Here is a 17,897-nt window from a genome sequence, read left to right on the forward strand (position 1 = left end):
CATCTGCAAACCGGGCATAATCCTCTCAAGCTGTGGCTCATGGAAAAGACTACACTGAGTATTGCACAAAATATTCGTGTGTAACACTTTGTAGAACTGTAAAACATTACAGGCATGTAAGATCCTATTAATACTGTAATCAGAGATATCTTTTTTAATATTAACCAACAGTCCTAGAAACTGGAAGCATGTGATAATAATCCTTAGTTTCTCGAATGCAGACTTGAAGCCACAGATTACCTTTATTTGTAAGATCCTGAAAATTTACACCGGAAAAAACAGTTAGAACATCCTCCTCCATATGAACCACATATGCTGTCTGTGAATCACTTTCATCTCTAAATTAGTAGGATCCAAATTAGTAGGGCTTTCCTACAGTGAAATCTGTTTAAGCAAACATCTGCTGGTTCCCTGAAAAGTTATTTTTTTCCACAGGTGGCCTTTGAATTTGTGGCCCAAAATCCATGTAAAGGAAATGTAGCCTTTGAGACTGAAGCCCTTCAAAGAGAGGTAGTGTCCTTGAGAGCTTGGGTCTCCTCTCAGCTGGAGAGAAAGCGTGCTAAAAAGGAACTCGGTTCTGGGCCAGGAAGTACTCACATTTGATGAGAGTGACAATGACTGCTTCATCACTGTCAGGGCAATACTGATTGAAAGGACACATTTTTCCTGTTATTAATATTCTTAATCAAAGCATAAAAGGAAGCATATGTTTTAGTTGAATCAAGGCCCATTTTCTGCTTTTTTCAATTACTCATTTTTCTGGGCAGTGGAATAGGGGAGGCACAAAACACAATCCCAAAGCCATGAATTCTGCCCTTAGCTTTACCCAAGATTGTCCGAATGCCCTTGGGCAAATCGCTAAAGGGCAGATACTCGCTGTAGTGTCTGTATCTGTGACAGAGTCAACAACCCACTCCTCAGGCCTGGTGAACACTCAGCAAATATTAGCCGAGGCATCAAATGATTGAATTGATTCTGGTACTTCTGTTAGTCTGACCAACATGAACAGACTTTTTTTCCCTCCCAAATGATAGGCCAGTCATTTCCTGGCTTTGATCTGAAATTGTATTAAACTACCCCCCAAAAAAGTGGGCTAAGAAGTTAAGAGTATCTTATTAATTTTCTTAACACTACAGGGAAATGGCTTTATGGACACCTCTAACGAAAAAGGAAAATAAAAACTGAAAAGATTACGCAAAATCATAAAAGTAATGAAGATGCCCCAATTCTGAGGCCTCTTCCTACACTGCAGGGGAGGGGTGGGAAGCAGTAGGACCAAGAAAAGAAGCTATGTGATTGAAGTGGGGTATCTGAGGGACATGAAGCACTCCTGATTGACCCTGTAGTTGGTCTTATGAAAACAGAGAGGTCAAAACACAAGAGCGGTGGTCTCCTCCACCCCCCTCCCAGTCCGCAGTGATTTCTCTAGGAATGATTCACTCACAGCTCAACTGGGCTTGGGGTGCCAAACAGCCTGCAGTACCAGCCATGAGCAAAGCTAGCATGCCCATCAGGGGTGAAGGAAGTAGGGCATTCTCTAGGCTATAGCAGGGTCCCCACACACAGGGCTGCTGGTCCTCAGAGGATGAGTCTGGAATAAGGACCTGGGCCTTTCTGACCTAAATGCTATAGTTTGGCCCAAACTGGAGACAGTAAATTCATTTTCCTTGGTTCATAAAAAGAAAGGTTGGTCCAGTGATTGCAATAAACCACATGTGCGTAATGAGATTACACAGACAATTCATCATAAGCGTACACTTAACACTTGTACACACACACACACACGTACATTCTCACAAGATTATATAGAACCTGGGACAGTGACAGTGGTTTCCCCAGCCCAAGTTCTAAACACTTCCTTTCTGGGGAAAGTGTCTCTGAAGCCTAGAAAACCTGAAGAAACAAAAGACTGGAGTGATCCTGTGACACACATTAATGCCAAGGAGGAAGGCACTTTTCTTCTTTGAGCCTACCTTGGCCTGGACGGCGTAAGAAGCCAGGAGCACAGAAGCCTCGGGAGGGCAGTAGATCTTTTCATCTAAAATCTGCTTCTTCACCTGAAAGAGGCAACAAGGGAGACATGACGCTGTGTGCGTGGAAGTGAGCTGTGCAGGCTGGTCACAGCAGATGGCTGCAGGGTGTTCTAATGAGGCCTGCCAAACCAGCCTGTTAATGATTTTCTGACAAAGGGTACAATTTTTTTTATTGCTGCAGACAGGTTGGGAGTTCAGTCACTGAGAAGTTATTGGTAAGATGACTACGCATAAAAAAAAAAAAATGCTGAAGAGGAAAAATACTTCCATGGTTAAAACAGAGACTGATATCTGGACCGTGACAGAGGGGAGCTGTGAATTCCAGAAGTGTCAGGGGCAGCTCTGGTGGTGATTGTGGCCTCGGCCACTTGCTGAGCACACGCAGCACCAGAGGAAATGGGAGTCTACTTTAAAGTCTTAACACAAGACAAAAGTCAGCAAGGCCACTGAGTTATGACTGCAGGAAAAAAACCCATCACTTTCCAAATGCCTGCTCTAAGGAAAAAGGAAGCAATAAAGTTTGATCGATTAAACTTTTAAGCACATGTGAGGTCCAGGAAATATAATTCTTAAGCCATAATGTTGAATTAACGGATCTCATTGCATTTAATTTCTTAGAATGGTGCAGCGTGTGATGTTCCAGACATAGAGGCAAGAGAGCCTCACTGAAATAAACACAACAGGAAAGCCAACTCTCTTTTCACAGATGTCAACAGTCACCAGATTCATAAAAGTAGTAAATTTTGCCTTGTTCAGCCACGAAAACACTCCAACATTTCAATATGAGGAAAAATGAAGCTAAAGTCACAAGAGGGATGGGCACTTCTTCTAAATGCTAACAAGAAAGTCATCTCTATAACACTAGGACATTCTGGGGCCTAGGAGATCATTATGTGGTTTTATTCAAAGCAGTGTAACTTTCTAATCCTTGATTTATTTTCAAAGGAAAAAAAAAAAAGCCATACTACAGAAAAACTGAAAGGGTTTCCCTTTGAAGGAAAATGTTAGGGATGGGGGAGGTGTGTGTACATCTATATACGCTTTTTTTGGCAAACCTTTTTGGAAAATAAATTATTTGGGGGTTTTATTACATTTAACTTAATATTAACTGAACATAACAATCTGAGGCTCAAACTAATTATAGGAGGACTATGTGACAGCCCATACATATGTCTACTTCTGGGAAATCCTGTAATTAACGCCCCTGTGCGATCTACCGACAGCGGGCATCTCTGGGCACACAAGCAGCTCCACCACCAATCACTGCAACTAACCATGAAACTGGGGCAGCACTCTGATCAAGCGGTAAGAACACAAGCAAAACTGACAGGGTTTTCATCCTCACACAAACCCCTACTCATCGCGCCCCTAGATGGTCAGTTTTAGCAGTCTTTGAACCCATAATCATGGAGCTCCTCATCTCTTCAATTCGGTTGAGCAATTACTTACGGAATGCCTCCTGCATATTCAGTGAGCCTTGCCTTTAAAGGGCTTATACTCTAATGAAGGAGTAGGGATAAGACATTTACATACAATGGGCAGCATGAAGCACAATGCCTGAAGTTCCACACGTGTGGGATTAGTCACATGGGGTTAAACTCCAACTCACTGGAGTTCTGAAGTCCTGTCTTAATGACAGCAAATTTTGAACTTTTGGAAAAATTACTCTTTCTAAGACTTTCTCTTTGGACTTCCTTTGTAACTATTAAGTACTTTTCACTTAGAAGAAAATAGGATCCATCTTCAAAGAGACTTCAAGCCAGGTAGCTACTTGTACCCGTTCTTTCACTACCCTATTTTTGCAATCTTCTCTGACACCAATTCTCCTTACTCAAGTACAAGTTCTATTCTGAAGACTTTTCCCATTATGGAACCAAAGGGACTGACTTCCCAGAGGCAGGACATTTTCACAATGCCAAGACCTCTGTGGTCAACACCGTGGGGGTCATCCAGGCTGCCTCGGCAACTACCCCTGGGTGAGTTCTCTCAGAATAAACAGGGCTAGCATAGACTGGTGTACCTGCAAGAAGAATAAATGTTGCGTGATCTCCTGAACCAGCTCCTCCTCGGCATTCTCGGGATAAAATTTGGCCAGGAAGTGAAAGGTGACTGGCTCTTCCTTTGAAACATCATGATCCAGCACCTGCACAATTACAGAGCAAAAGAAGAACAAGGTATGTTGGCACCTGTTCCTCCCCTGCCACCATCCCTTTGCAGGGAGCGTATAAATATTTTTCCCTCTCTAAATTCATCACATTTCCCAAAGGCTATGATCCTACAGTTTGAAGCATTCATGAAGTCATCTATAACAAGAGGTAATATTCACCTCACATGGCGTTTCTGAACCAAATTAATCAATATCCCCAATGGGTGAGAGGAGCTGAGATTATTAAGGCACAGATGTTCTCAAGGCCACAGAGATAGTTAAAAAGTAGAAATTTATAACTCAAAGGTCTTGGGCACTATCTTTTACAGTAGGCTGAAGGCTTTTTAATTTTCTAAACTAGTGGATTCTTCCTATATTCTTTTTGTTACTGCTAACCCCCAACATTTAGGTCCAGATCAGGATGGACCTTAGAGATGATGAACTCTATTTTTGTGAAATCCTCTGAACATTAACTGAGCAACAAAAGTGAAATGTGTCCGTTGTGGCAACCCTTGTTTCAAGGAACCTCTAGAGATGCCCTACAAAATACTTGAGTGCAGCCAGTAAACCTCACTGCCTTTAATCTTCTAACAATTTCATCCACCCACTGAAAAGCTTGAACCATCTGCTCTCCAGAATGAATTTCATTTCAGGACATAAACATGCCATGTGACAGGCTACAAGGCTCCATTAACATGTGTCATAATTTATTTCCTTTGAGCAGCAGGTTCCATGGCTCCTGATGCCCCCAATCTAATATCCATTTGGCCAACACTCAGATATGATTTAAAACTTATTTTGCTGAGAATCACAAAAAGATACACAAAGTTCTGCTGTCTTTGATAGATCATTCTTCATGCTCCTGTCCAAATTCCAGGTGGCAGTGCCCAGGAGATCCAAAATAAACCAGATCTAGGACACTCACTGACACTGGCATGTGGTGGCCCTTCAATGCTCATGATCATGGGAATTACCATATGAAATTTATAACCAGCAGAGATCCCAACAACGAAGATTCAGATTACTGTGTACATATGGAAACACAATTTGAACACTTGAGCTTAGAGTCAAACTTGTAAAAAACAGGAGGCGTTCATTGTTTATCATGCCATGCAGCAGATGATAAAATCAATTGCAAGGGGTACCATTTGGAGTAAGAATTAGACATTGACTTATTTTGAGATCTAGGGGTCTTTTAGGAGTTACTAACAAAAGCAGATGGCCCTGTTCCCAAATGTCTTCATGGTTAGATAGGCAGGTAAGTAGGTAAGTGTGGCTTTGTGTGCACATGTGAATCCACGCAGAAGGCAGTTTCCCTAGGCAATATCCATTTCTAAGCCACATTAGAACTGCCGGGAGCCCCAACTTGTCATCCAGGCCTCAGAAGCCCCAGAGAATCATAAAGACTTAAGACAAAACGGTCATTCTGTCTTCACCACAGGGACCAGGGCACTCTTTATTCTTTAGATCGTGTTAATGATTAAATTGAGTTGGGCCACAGTGTTTCTTGAAAAGACTTAAAAACATTCCCTAAAGAACATGAGTCCCAAGCAAATCTTTCAAAGACATAAACTGTATTTAAAAAAAAAAAAAAAAAAAAAAGGGCATAATAATATAATAGTAATTTTTATTCATAAAGCCTGACTAGTGGTTCAGTAAGTTGAATAGCATAAAGCCAGAAGCAATCAGCCTGGTGACAATGAATAAAGAAGCCAGGGATGGCAACAGTTTTATGCTCGTTGGTTCTGCTCACCTAGGAGAGCGTGTGAGGGGCAGAAAGCCTGTGGCATCTCCAGAACCTGTTTTCTACATGACTTACTCAGGACATGCCCCTTTCTCTACTGTGCATCCATAATGCCCCATGATGAGTAAAGAAGCTAGGCACATGCTCAGGGAAAAACCAGAGCACACACCAGCCTCACTGGTTTCATCAAGTTCCAGCCCAACCTTCTTGTCCATTTTGAGCCAGGCCACGGTGTCCTTGATTGTGTACTGCAGTCCAAAGAACCAAGTTTCCCGAAGCCCCAGGGTCCGGCACACCAAATCAAAGAGGTCCTTCCCTTTCCACTTCATCTGCAATATAACAGACCAATAAGGAAGGGCAGCGTGAGCAAAAAGTCATAATCCACTTGAACAAAAACGTTTTCTCTGTACTCCCTACTCTCAGGTGCCAAAATGTGGGGATGGCACTAAGATGGCTGATGAGCACAGAATTCCTAAATAATTTTAAAGCTTCCTACACAAAACCATGAGTGGGAAAATACCAATTAGAGCTTAATGGCTTAATCACTGCAAAGCATACACAATACCTCCCTTGGACAGTTCCTTACAGATCTTAATATCCCCAAAGCTGCTAATTTAGGAAAGCTGGTAAATAAGCATCCTCATTTAGGAGAGTCTAGCCTCTTGAGTTAACCCAGGGAGATGGCTAGCTTCTAGGGACATTGATTTCTTTGAGACTTTGTCATTGATTTAAAGAAAATTTTTTTACTGTTTATTTATTTTTGAGGGGTGGGGTGGGGGTGGGAGGAGACCCAGAATCCAAAAAGGGCTCCAGGCTCTGAGCTGTCCGCACAGAGCCCGATGCAGGGCTTGAACTCACAAATGATGAGATCATGACCTGAGCTGAAGTCGGAAGCCACAGTCGTTGATTTTTTTTTTTTTAAATCATGACAGTGTCCTTTGATAAAAAGCTAGTGTTTTCTTGTTTTTGTTTTATAAAGACTAGTTTTACTGAAAGTTTTTTTTTTTTAAGCAATACAGGGGAGGAAGTTAAAACCCAAGCCATAAATCACGTACAGTCAGCCCAACTACACATCCTTCCTATTCCGATGCATAACTGAGGCCAAAGGAGAGGTGACTCACCCATGGTCACATGGAGCAATTTCAAATTCTCGGTATCTAAACCCAGGGAATGAACAGACACCAATAAACTGCAGCATGTTTAACCTACAGCTTCACTTTCAAAAGGACCTAAAGCAATGGCTGCTAAACCCTTTTCTCAGCTTTTCAATCTCAGAAAATGGAAAAGCAAGTTCAACATCTTAATAGGGGAAAAAATGCCCAGCCGCTTGGTAAATGTTGCCACCTTGTGGCTTCCAAGTTAAATCACCCAGGGTGTTCCCTTACAAGCCCCTCAGCTGCTGCTTGCCCCCAAGCCCCACCCCTGCTGGCCCCCAGGTATCAGGTGGACATTCAACTGTACACCAGGGACAGTTGTGAGCACACGAGACACATCACAGACATGGAGGTCACAGTAAGAATAATCTTGGGATTCAGATGCAAAGTCGCCAGACACCCGAAGGACAAGACCACTGGACTGCAGAAGCATCTGTCCTTCTCCAGCCCTCATTATAAATCTTCTCCCAATGTCCTGGCACATGGAAGATGCATAACGAAAAGGAATGGGAGAAAAAGTTAGGGTTTAGAGACAGGTTATAAAAGCAAGAAGGAAAAAAATAAGTTAGACCTCTAATATCTGATTGGCTCTTGCTAAAACCTGATTGTACAGAGCATTTTTCAAGTAGGTCTTCTATTTTTAATATATATGAATGAACAGTGTGTTCTCTGGGAGGTACTCAGCAGGAAAGCCCATCCATTCTCCGTGTTTACAGTCAAAGAGCAAAGTAGCGACCCAGATGGAAGGGCACCAAAACCGCAGCAGACAAGTGGCTGAGGTATGAAATGGCTTTTGTCCTTCACGGGGGCCACTTCTCCTGTATGTCCTTCTAGCTCTGCCCCATCTCCTCTCTGTGACTTTAGTGAGACCCCTGTAACACTACAAAGGATGAGGTCTTTAGAAATTATTTTGAGTAGAATAAAATAAAATGACAAGTTTTATTTAAAAAAAAAATGATGGCCTTCCCCTTCTGCAAGGCTTGCTAAACGCTTGCGGGCACACCCATTCCCCAGTCTGACAACAGCACAAAGGATTTTTTAATTCAAGGCAGGTTTTAATTCCTACAGGCAGACTTCACTGAAGAAATGTTATTTTGGAAAGCTAGGAGCTTCGGGATGCTGATTATCCTCTTGTCTCTATTTTAAGCCGGTACATAGTATATAAATTATAAATGACTACCTTTCTAGGAGATAATGTAAGGCTAAAGAACAGACATTAACTTGGAGAAGTTGAACACCTAAGGGCCAGGAAGATCACAGTATGGATTCCCAGGCTGCCATAACTCACAGCCACGGAGGGGCCGGGCTCTGCCACGGAGGACCCGGGTGCAAGTGGGACGTGCAGCACATCTCAACCAAAGCTGAGAATAGTGAATTTCTTGACTGGGGGGAGAGGGGGTGGAGTTTAAATTCTCAAACATAGTATCATATTAAAGCAGTTTTCCTGCATTCCTTTCTACTTCTTTGTTTTTAAAATGCAAAACGACCCCTGTTGAATGCAAATAGACGTCTTTGTTTTCAGGAAGCTTGCAAAAAAGTGAGGAGAGGGGGGGGGGAAAAATCTCACACCAATTCACAGTGTCTTATTTAGATTCTTAACTTTGACTCTAAGGATCATAGAATGTCAGTGTTGGATGTGAGCCGGAGTCATTAGCTACTGTAGACCCCTCCCCTTTAAGTATAAATAAGGAAACCGAGTCACAGATTCTTTAGCAGCCTTCTGAAGCAGACGCTGGCCTTTTTCCTGGCGATCTACGGTAGGCAACCTCCTCAGCTTCTCAACGGCCTCTTTTCCTGCTAGGAGCCTTTCCATTTGTCTTGCCTTCCACCAGCACTCCCCAACCACCTTTTCCAGTAAGAAACGTGTCTTAACACTCTTCTCCCGCCCTGAAACCAAACCCATTCTTGGGAAGAGCCAGATATTGCTCCTTTACAGCTCAGTGTGAATTAAAGCCTCTGCTACAGCTCATTCTTTGAACAAGCACTACAGAGCACATCCTATATGCCCAGAAATGCCAGACACTGAGGATGCAAAATGGTGGATGCATGGGCCCTATGGGAGACACAAGCAAGGACCTAAGTCAGAAAAGGTGTCCTTGAGACACCTTTGAGAGAACAAATGAGGGTTAGACGAAAGAGACAAAGAATTCTTAAAAAGAAAATCATGATAATCTCAGTGAAATGCAAGTCATCTGGTAGAGCTGAGACAGCCTGAACTCAAGAGGGGGCGTGGTGAGAATGGGGCGCCATGTGGGGCCAGGTGGCTCGTCTTGGGAGTCACTGAAGGCTCTGGGGCAGAGGAGTAATGGGATCAGATCAGCATTCCAGAATGCACTCCATCAACAGGGCGGACAATAAGTTGGAGGAAAGGAGCCTAGAATCAAGAAGGGCAGAAAGGAGGCCAACTCCCGCCTTGATTAAGGCAGTGGGAGGGGGAGAAGACAGCCTGAGAATTGGAAAGAAGGCAGTCCCAGGGCTGGCACCTGAGTGCTGGTAGAGACTGAGGGATCAAGAATGAAGAGGGACACCTGCATTTCTGGCTTGAACAGCAGGTGGTTCCACTAGAGGAGAGATGGCATACAGGAGGAGCAGCATGTTTCAGAGGGAATAGGTGAACAACTGTTAGGATAAGTTACCATGTCAGAGAAAACCAGGTAGAGATGTCCTAAATACATTTGATTTAAAGTCTTATTAGCTCAGGGGCGCCTGGGTGGTTCGGAGGGTTAAACGTCCGACTTCGGCTCAGGTCATGATTTCATGGTTCGTGAGTTTAAGCCCTGCATCAGCCTCACTGCTGTCAGCACAGGGCCCTCTTCAGATCCTCTGTCCCCCTCTCTCTCTGTCCCTCCCCAGCTCACGCATATGCATGCTCTCTTTCTCTCTCAAAAATTAATAAATATTTTTGAACTCAATTTATTAGCTCTATTTATAAAATCAAATGTTCTATCATAAAGTAATTAAGAAGTTTTTCTTTTGGAGGTGCCTGGGTAGCTCAGTCAGTTAAACCTGTGACTCCTGATTTCGGCTCAGGTCATGATCTCATGGTTCCGGAGTTCGAGCCCCACATCAGACTCTGTGCTGACAGTGGAAGCCTGCTCTGGATTCTCTCTCTTCTCTCTCTGCCCTACCCCCCACCTCAAAAATAAATCAACATTTCGTTAAAAAAAAAGAAGAAGAAAAGGTTCTTTTGGGTTCAATCTAACCTCCAACACGTTGTGTACCTACATGAGGTTCCACTTTTCAACAGCCCTTCCCTAAGTGTATGCAGACTTGTTTAGTCCTCTTAATTTGGGTTTATTTTATTTTACTTATTTTGAGAAAGAGAGAAGAGTGTGTGAGCATGCAAGCAGGGGAGGAGCAGAAAGAGAAGGAGAGAGAGAATCCCAAGCAGTCCCCCTACGGTCAGGCTCTGCCTGACGCAAAGCTTGATTGAACCGGTGAAATGTAAGATTATGACCTGAGCTAAAATCAGTAGTTGGATGCTTAACCAACTAAGCCACTCAGAAGCCCTGGGTTTCTACTTCTTTACAAACAAGAACCACTGGTCACAGTTGTTCCAGGTGATTCCCATGACACTCTGTAAAAGGAGGTCTTGGGTTGTGAATGGGCTTCCTTGGCGCCAGATGACTCACCAGAATGTGACCGTGTCCCTTTTTACAGTTTTATCAGTGATCCACTGCATTGTGCTGATGCTGTGACGTGATCTGAACATCTGAGTGTCTCCTAAGATTGGAGGCACCTCAGAGCAATAGTGACATCAGTCATCTCTCTGTTGCCCACAGTGCCCAGTTGACTTTGTACATAAAAGACACAGCAGGGGCACCTGGGTGGCTGGGTCAGTGGGGCATCTGACTTCGGCTCAGGTCATGATCTGACGGCTTGTGAGTTCGAGCCCCACATCGGGCTCCGGGCTGACAGCTCGGAGCCTGGAGACTGCTTCGGATTCTGTGTCTCCCTCCCTCTCTGACCCTTCCCCACTCACACTCTCTCTCTCTCTCTCAAAAGTAAATAAACATTAAAAAAATTAAAAAAAAAAAAAAGACACAGCAAACGGGGCACCTGGGTGGCTCAAGTCAGTTAAGCTCTGACTTCGGCTCAGGTCCTGATCTCACGATTCGTGAGTTCAAGCCCCATGTTGGGCTCTGTACTGACAAGCTCGGAGCCTGGAGCCTGCTTTGGATTCTGTGTCTCCCTCGCTCCCTGCCCCTCCCCCACTCTGTCTCTGTCTCTCTCAAAAATAAACAAACATTAAAAAAAAACAATAAAAATTTTAAAAAGATACAGTAAAGAATGGTGTCAAACAGAAGACTCGCCTACTTCAAAAACCCAAGGCTCGGGGCACGTGGGTGTCTCAGTCGGTTAAACATCTGGCTCTTGATTTCACCTCAGGTCATGATCTCATGGTTCATGAGAACAAGCCCCACGCTGGACTCTACTGACAAGCACAGAGCATGCTTGGGATTCTTCCCCACCCCACCCCCGCTCCTCCCCAGCTCATTCTCTCCCTCTCTCTCAAAATGAATAAATATTAAAAAAAAACAAACAAACAAAAACAAGGTTCAAAAACGTAAAGCAAAATTAGCTGCCACGCATCCACTCCTCCAACAAATATTTCATGAACACACCTTGTGTCCAAGCACCACTCAAGGTACAGAAGATAATAAGGAACAAAAGAGACAGTCTCTGCTCTTACAAAATGAGCTTAGGACATGAGCCAGTCACCTCCCTCACCCTACACACAATAATCAACTCCAAGCGTGGTTTCTAGCACTACAACACTTGTGAGTGCCACAATAGGGACCCCCAGGAAGGGACACTGTCTTCGAGGGCAGGGAAGAATGGCATCTAAATTAACTCCCATGGTGGGAGAGGGGAGCCAAGTGAAGACCGGGCTTGAGGAAGAAACAGTGAACAGGGTAGTGTGATCCAAGCACAGGGAACAGCATATGTAAAGGTCTAGAGGCAAAAAAGCTTAGATGGTCCTTGTAGGAAATGAAAGCACTGTAGTTCAGTTTGACTGGAGAATACTGCTGTGCTTCTGCAAGGACCCAAACTGCCACCTAACACCAATTCTTTGTCAACTAACTCCACCTCTCTCACTTTAACCACAGAACCCAAAAAGTTATCCGGGTGACTGTCTTCTCCCTTTTCCCCAAGGAGAAAACATAACCGTATCATTCCAGATATACAGAAGTCGAATCATTACCTAAGATGGATGCCTCTGTACATTAGGGCTTAATTCTTTCCAGGAACCAGTCTAAGAGGCACAGATAGATAGCTGTCTAACATCAGTATGAATCTCCGTGCTGTCACTGTGTGACCTCGGGCAGGTTATTGAACTTCCTTGTGCTTCGCAATGGGGATAATAAACAGACCCTGTCTTAGCAGATTAATCTAAGGATTAAGTACATTAATATATTTTAAAAGCCTAAATACTTTAGTAAATATAGTGCCCAGCTCATGGTAAATACTCAATAAAGGGTGGTCATTATTCATTCTAATCCCACCTCCTCTCCTTACATTCTCAAGTGGTGCCATGTAAAGCCTCCTGGTCCTGTTTCACTCCATGGATGATGGATGACAGATCAGAAAGGGCACCATCAATTCTCATCGAGCTAACCATGCTATCACTCATTTGACAAACACTTATTGAGCACCCATTACATCCTAGTCATTATGTTCGGCACAAGAGATAAATGATGAATTCAGGACAAGACACTGTCCCCATTCATGTCTGACAGGGAAGACAGGTAGGTAAACAGATAACAAAAATGCAACCTGGTAAATGCTAACATACCACGGTGCTGTGGAAACACAGCTCGGGCCTGGGGGCCTGGGGTGAGGGGCTTCCCTGAGGAGACACGGTCTGAGCTGGGTCTTGGAAGCCAGGCAGTAGTTGATACTCTGGTGAAGGGGCTGAAGAAAGGGAGGTCATGCCAGCCAGAGGGAACAGCATGTCTGCCACTTGGGTCCAAGCTGTTGCAAAGTGAAGGAATGTTCTTTGCACTTTTCTAGTATCTGACAAGCAGCATAATTACACTATCTGCAGTACTGAATGTTCAATGTGGTACTGAATAGGCAGCTTACGCCCGATGCATGTGACACTTCGGACTCTCCACAAGTTGATTAGGAAGCAGGTTGCTCAGTCACAGGTTCCAAACAGCCATGCATCCCATAATGACACCTGCCAGATCTCTAAGAAGATCCCACGGCCAGTGGGATGAGTCTCATATTTATTTTTTTATTAAAATATTTCCTTTTCTGATACCTGATAGCACATAAGCCTTCCAGGCTTTGCCCTTACACTACTTAAAGGTCTTTTTGTTAGGGTCTGTCCTTTTTCCAGAACAGATGCTTTAGTGTTCACTGAGGCCCATGTCTCTCCACCTGGCCTAAGTGTTCAAACTGCTCCCCACACATCGGCACAGCTCTGTGCCTCATCTCGGCCTAATGAAGAGCAGGGACGCTAACAGGCAGACGATCATTTTGCAGACAGGAAAAGGGAGGCAGCAGGAGTGAGAGAGGTGATCTGCAGGGAGAAGGCAGGAAGAAGCACAAATCTGGACTCCATGGTGTGCAAGCTCCTGCTCTGCAAGCCTTGTCCTCGAGGTGCCCTTCAAGCAGAGGGGCTGATGGTAGTGAGCCTGGAAGGACAATGCTGCTCGCTCTGTGGCTGTGCTCTCCCATTACTTTAACAGGCTGCAGTGCTATTTCATAGATATATACTTGTGCCTGCATCAAAGATAGATGCGTATGAACTTTATAAACAGGACTAAGTGCTGTCAGCTTGTTATTTTTTGTAGGGGTGGGATTTATGAGCTTTACCCAAAGTGAAGTGCTTGTAATTTATCAACCTAGAATGTTTTAGGTAAATAGCACTAAGCACTCACCCTCCACAGCAGGAACATAGCACTTCTCTGTTGTAGGAAGCAACTGGCACCAATAACCTACAGCGCTGATTGGGGTCTATTAACTGGGGAAATGTTATGAATAACATCCCTTGGCCAGGTTTAGACTCACAACCCTAAAACTACCATTTGTTTTTTACTTTCGACACTTCACATTGCATTTCTCCCACTGCTTTCTCTGGGTCATGCAGCCACCAACAATCACACTTACTCACTGATAAACCCGGGGAGGGTCAGTAGGAAACCAGCTGCATGATGGGGAACGGCCACAGTTAGAAGATGACAACTTTCTTAAAGAAAGAGAACTGAATTTGGCCACCATCTGTGAAGTGTTGAAGAATTAAGACAACAGAGAAACTTTGGCTTTATAAAGAAGACTCAAATCTGGAAAAAGCAACCAGGGAAAACAACATTCCATTTCATAGAGGTCTGGGGGACTAGCCGCACAAGGCATGCTATTTGATTAGCTGTCTCTTCCAGAAGATGAAAGAGAAGTGACAAACCCAGCATTTGCTTATTAGGGTTTAACTCACAAGCTGCCCTAGTATTTGCCATAAAAACTGTCAAAAGGTTAGCCCCCTTGCAGATAGAGCAATGAAGGAACTGTGCCTCCCCAGGCTCAGGACATGGGCCATGTGTTTACCACTATTTCAGAAATGGAAAACCAAGGATAACTGTGATTTCCTCTCTTAGCATTTACCCCTAACTGACTTCTGCCGTCATCGCTGGCCTACAAGAACCAGTTTGTAAGTCTAGAGGGACGCCTGGGTGGCTCAGTTGGTAAAGCGTCTAACTCTTGATTTTGGCTTAGGTCATGATCTCAAGGTTGGTGAGACAGAGCCCCACGTTGGCCTCTGCAGTGACAGCATGGTGCATGCTTGGGATTCTCTCTCCCCTCACTGTCTGCCCCTCTCATGGTCATGCATGTGCAGGCACACGCTCTTGTTTTCTCTGAAAATAAATAAACATTTATTTTTTAAAAAGTCTAAAGAATTTAAGATGCTAATCTAAATATAACTTCTATTTGTCCATTTTGAAAAAAAATAGATACCAAATACCAAATAGATACCAAATACTTACAAGATAAACACAATGGAAAAAGTGGTAACAATGGTTTTGCTGTGCAGTAAGTGAATAATGGGCTCCATTAAAATCTATTCTGGTTGGGGTGTCTGGGCGGCTCAGGTGGTTAAGTGTCCAACTTCAGCTCAGGTTGTGATCTCATGGTTTGTGGGTTTGAGCCCTGCATAGGGCTCTGTGCTGACAGCTCAGCCTGCTTTGGAGTCCGCGTCTCCCTATCTCTGTCCCTCCCCCGCTTGCACTCTGTCTCTCTCTCTCAAAAATAAACAAACATCAAAAAAAAAATTTGTTTTTAATCTATTCTGGTTAATCAAAGAGGATAAACAAGTATAGTAATGCAGGTGTAAAACTGACGTGCCCAGACTCAAGGTGTGGTATCATCCATCACACCACAGAAGTGGGCTCTTGTGTCTCATGAACTGAAATTGCAAAACTATTGAGCCGTTTCCTGTCATGATTAAAGGACACCTCACACCTAATCAGCCATTATTTCCCAACACAAGGGAAAAGGGAACACTCCAAAAAAGAGATCAACTTCTCTGTTCTACCAAACACAACCCCTATATTTCTCATCTAAATCTGGGCAAAAACCTCTTTGCAAAAAAGACCACCTCCAACCTCTTGCCTGTCAGTTTCTGCCATAATCAACCGCAGCCAGTAATTTTCCTCTCCTAATCCCCCAGTCATCTGTTAGTATGCCAAATATATTTAAATTAATGGTTTCAAGGGATGCCTGAGTGGATCAGTTGGTTAAGCGTCTGACTTCAGCTCAGACCATGACCTCATGGTTCATGGGTTCGAGCTCTGCATCGGGCTCTGCACTGGCAGTATGGAGCCTGCCTGGGATTCTCTTTTTCCTTCTCTTTCTTTGCCCCTTCCCCACTTGTGCTCTCAATCTCTGTCTCTCTCAAAAATAAATAAACCTTTAAAAAAAAAAGTTTAGGGGCGCCTGGGTGGCTCAGTCGGTTGAGCGTCCGACTTCAGCTCAGGTCACGATCTCGCGGTCCGTGAGTTCGAGCCCCGCGTCGGGCTCTGGGCGGATGGCTCAGAGCCTGGAGCCTGCTTCCATTCTGTGTCTCCCCCTCTCTCTGCCCCTCCCCCATTCATGCTCTGTCTCTCTCTGTCTCAAAAATAAATAAAACGTTAAAAAAAAATTAGAAAAAAGTTTAAATTAATGGTTTAAAGGCCCTCCACCAATTACTTCCTCTCTCCAACCAATTACCCTGACTGTTACAACCCAGCCTGTGCCCTCCCAAGTCAGCAAACCTATTGCTTCCACTTATCCAGAACCAGACCTTACTAAGGTCCATTCCTTTATCTCACCATTGTCCCCTTCCCCCATACAATGCCAGGTACATGAGTCAGTATGTACTTTATATACACGGGGAAAATGAGGTGTTTGTCTTTCTCCAAGATCCATCTTTCCTCCAGTCTTACAGATCACAAACTCCTTGAAGGCAAGGTTTAGTATGCACACCATACACACACACACAGACATACACACACACACACACACACACACACCATGCTGTAAGTCTCCCAGAACACAAGCAAGTACTGCATAACCTGTGGCCACTCCATAAGTGCTTGTGGTTGGCTGATGATGTTGATGATAATGATGATGATAAGTAGATGAGGCTTCTGAGTAGAACAGTCTTCTCTAAGTAATGATTGCAATGAAGCAAGAATTTATGATACTCCTTATTAAAATTCTAATTGCATAATTGGGCCTTAAGGTATACATTTTCCCCCTTTGGTGACACACTGATTTCTTTTCTCTAAAAATACCTTGGCAAAGAAATCCAAATCTTGGAGAGCCAACCAAGAAAAATTTCCATAGAACAAAAGAAACTACTAAGAAACAAATCACAGCACCTTGGGAAGCCACAAAATGGAGGTTTTAAACTCTAAGTCTTTCAAAACTAAGTGAATTATAGTTTTCTGGGGGAAAAAAGTCCTTATGTTTGTAGCTTCTGGCATGTTTCCCACTACAGTGGAAAGAGGGTATGGGAGCAGCAGTGAACCCAGAGAAGGGATCTGTATCCTAAACTCTACCTCTACCATACACAAGCCTATATATAACCTTGAGTGAGCCATGCAACTCCACTGGGCCTCAGTTTCTTCCTCTGTCAATCTCCTATGACCTCTGTGCAAGGTCCCGATTTTATGATGCTATGAAAAAAGATGAGGCACTTCAAAGTCAGCTGACAGAGCAAAAAGAAACAATACAGTTATGGTGCTATAACAGCAATAGAGTCCCCCAAAAGCAAAGGAGACAATCTCTATCTTTGGAATTTAGCTCACAACATGAGAGCAATCATAGCCTTGTCAAATAGCTATAAAACACCCAAACCTGCTGTGTTGGGAAAGTCACTTAACCTCTTTGGGTCTCAGCTTCCACAATCATCAAGTGGTCTTTGAGGATTAACACCCTCTGAGTCTATGAGCTTGAGATGGTTTTTTATAAACCATGTAGCACTTTTTCCACTGTTATAATAATTTTCTTTTAATCCTTTAACATTCCATTCTATATCTTAAAATCATTTTCAGGGATGTAAATGACACTTAACATTTAATTTATGTGTGCTTTCTACATTCTTTCTCCTTACTCAGGGTTTGCCATTGCTACTGTGCTCCTTACTCCTAATAATCAAGAGCTATATTAATAATAAACTCTCTAATATAACAAAAATGGTCATTGTAATGTTACTGAAAAATAACTTTTTTAGCACCTAGCACACTGTTGATACACAGCAATTGTCAATAATCACAAAATGCTGAAATACTGAGAATAATAATTCTGCAGAGAGCTACAAACAGGAAACACTTGGT

At 43.5% G+C, this 17,897-nt stretch overlaps 1 protein-coding gene across 11 annotated transcripts in view; it reads right to left on the reverse strand.

Moving 5' to 3' along the window:
- The window catches only part of NF2 (neurofibromin 2), an 80,785-nt gene that overhangs the window by 46,391 nt on the left and 16,497 nt on the right, over window positions 1-17,897 (reverse strand). For 8 of the 11 annotated variants that reach the window (XM_043557961.1, XM_043557962.1, XM_043557963.1 and 5 more), the window contains exons 2-4: window positions 6,127-6,252; window positions 4,054-4,176; window positions 1,974-2,057 (exon numbers count right to left, since the gene is read on the reverse strand). In XM_043557961.1, coding sequence (XP_043413896.1) covers window positions 1,974-2,057; window positions 4,054-4,176; window positions 6,127-6,252 — 333 coding nt within the window. The remainder of the gene's footprint in view (window positions 1-1,973; window positions 2,058-4,053; window positions 4,177-6,126; window positions 6,253-17,897) is intronic. The other 3 variants (XM_043557972.1, XM_043557967.1, XM_043557969.1) reach the window with 1 other exon arrangement.

Source organism: Prionailurus bengalensis, chromosome D3 (genome assembly GCF_016509475.1).
Source record: "Prionailurus bengalensis isolate Pbe53 chromosome D3, Fcat_Pben_1.1_paternal_pri, whole genome shotgun sequence".
Lineage (NCBI taxonomy): Eukaryota > Metazoa > Chordata > Mammalia > Carnivora > Felidae > Prionailurus > Prionailurus bengalensis.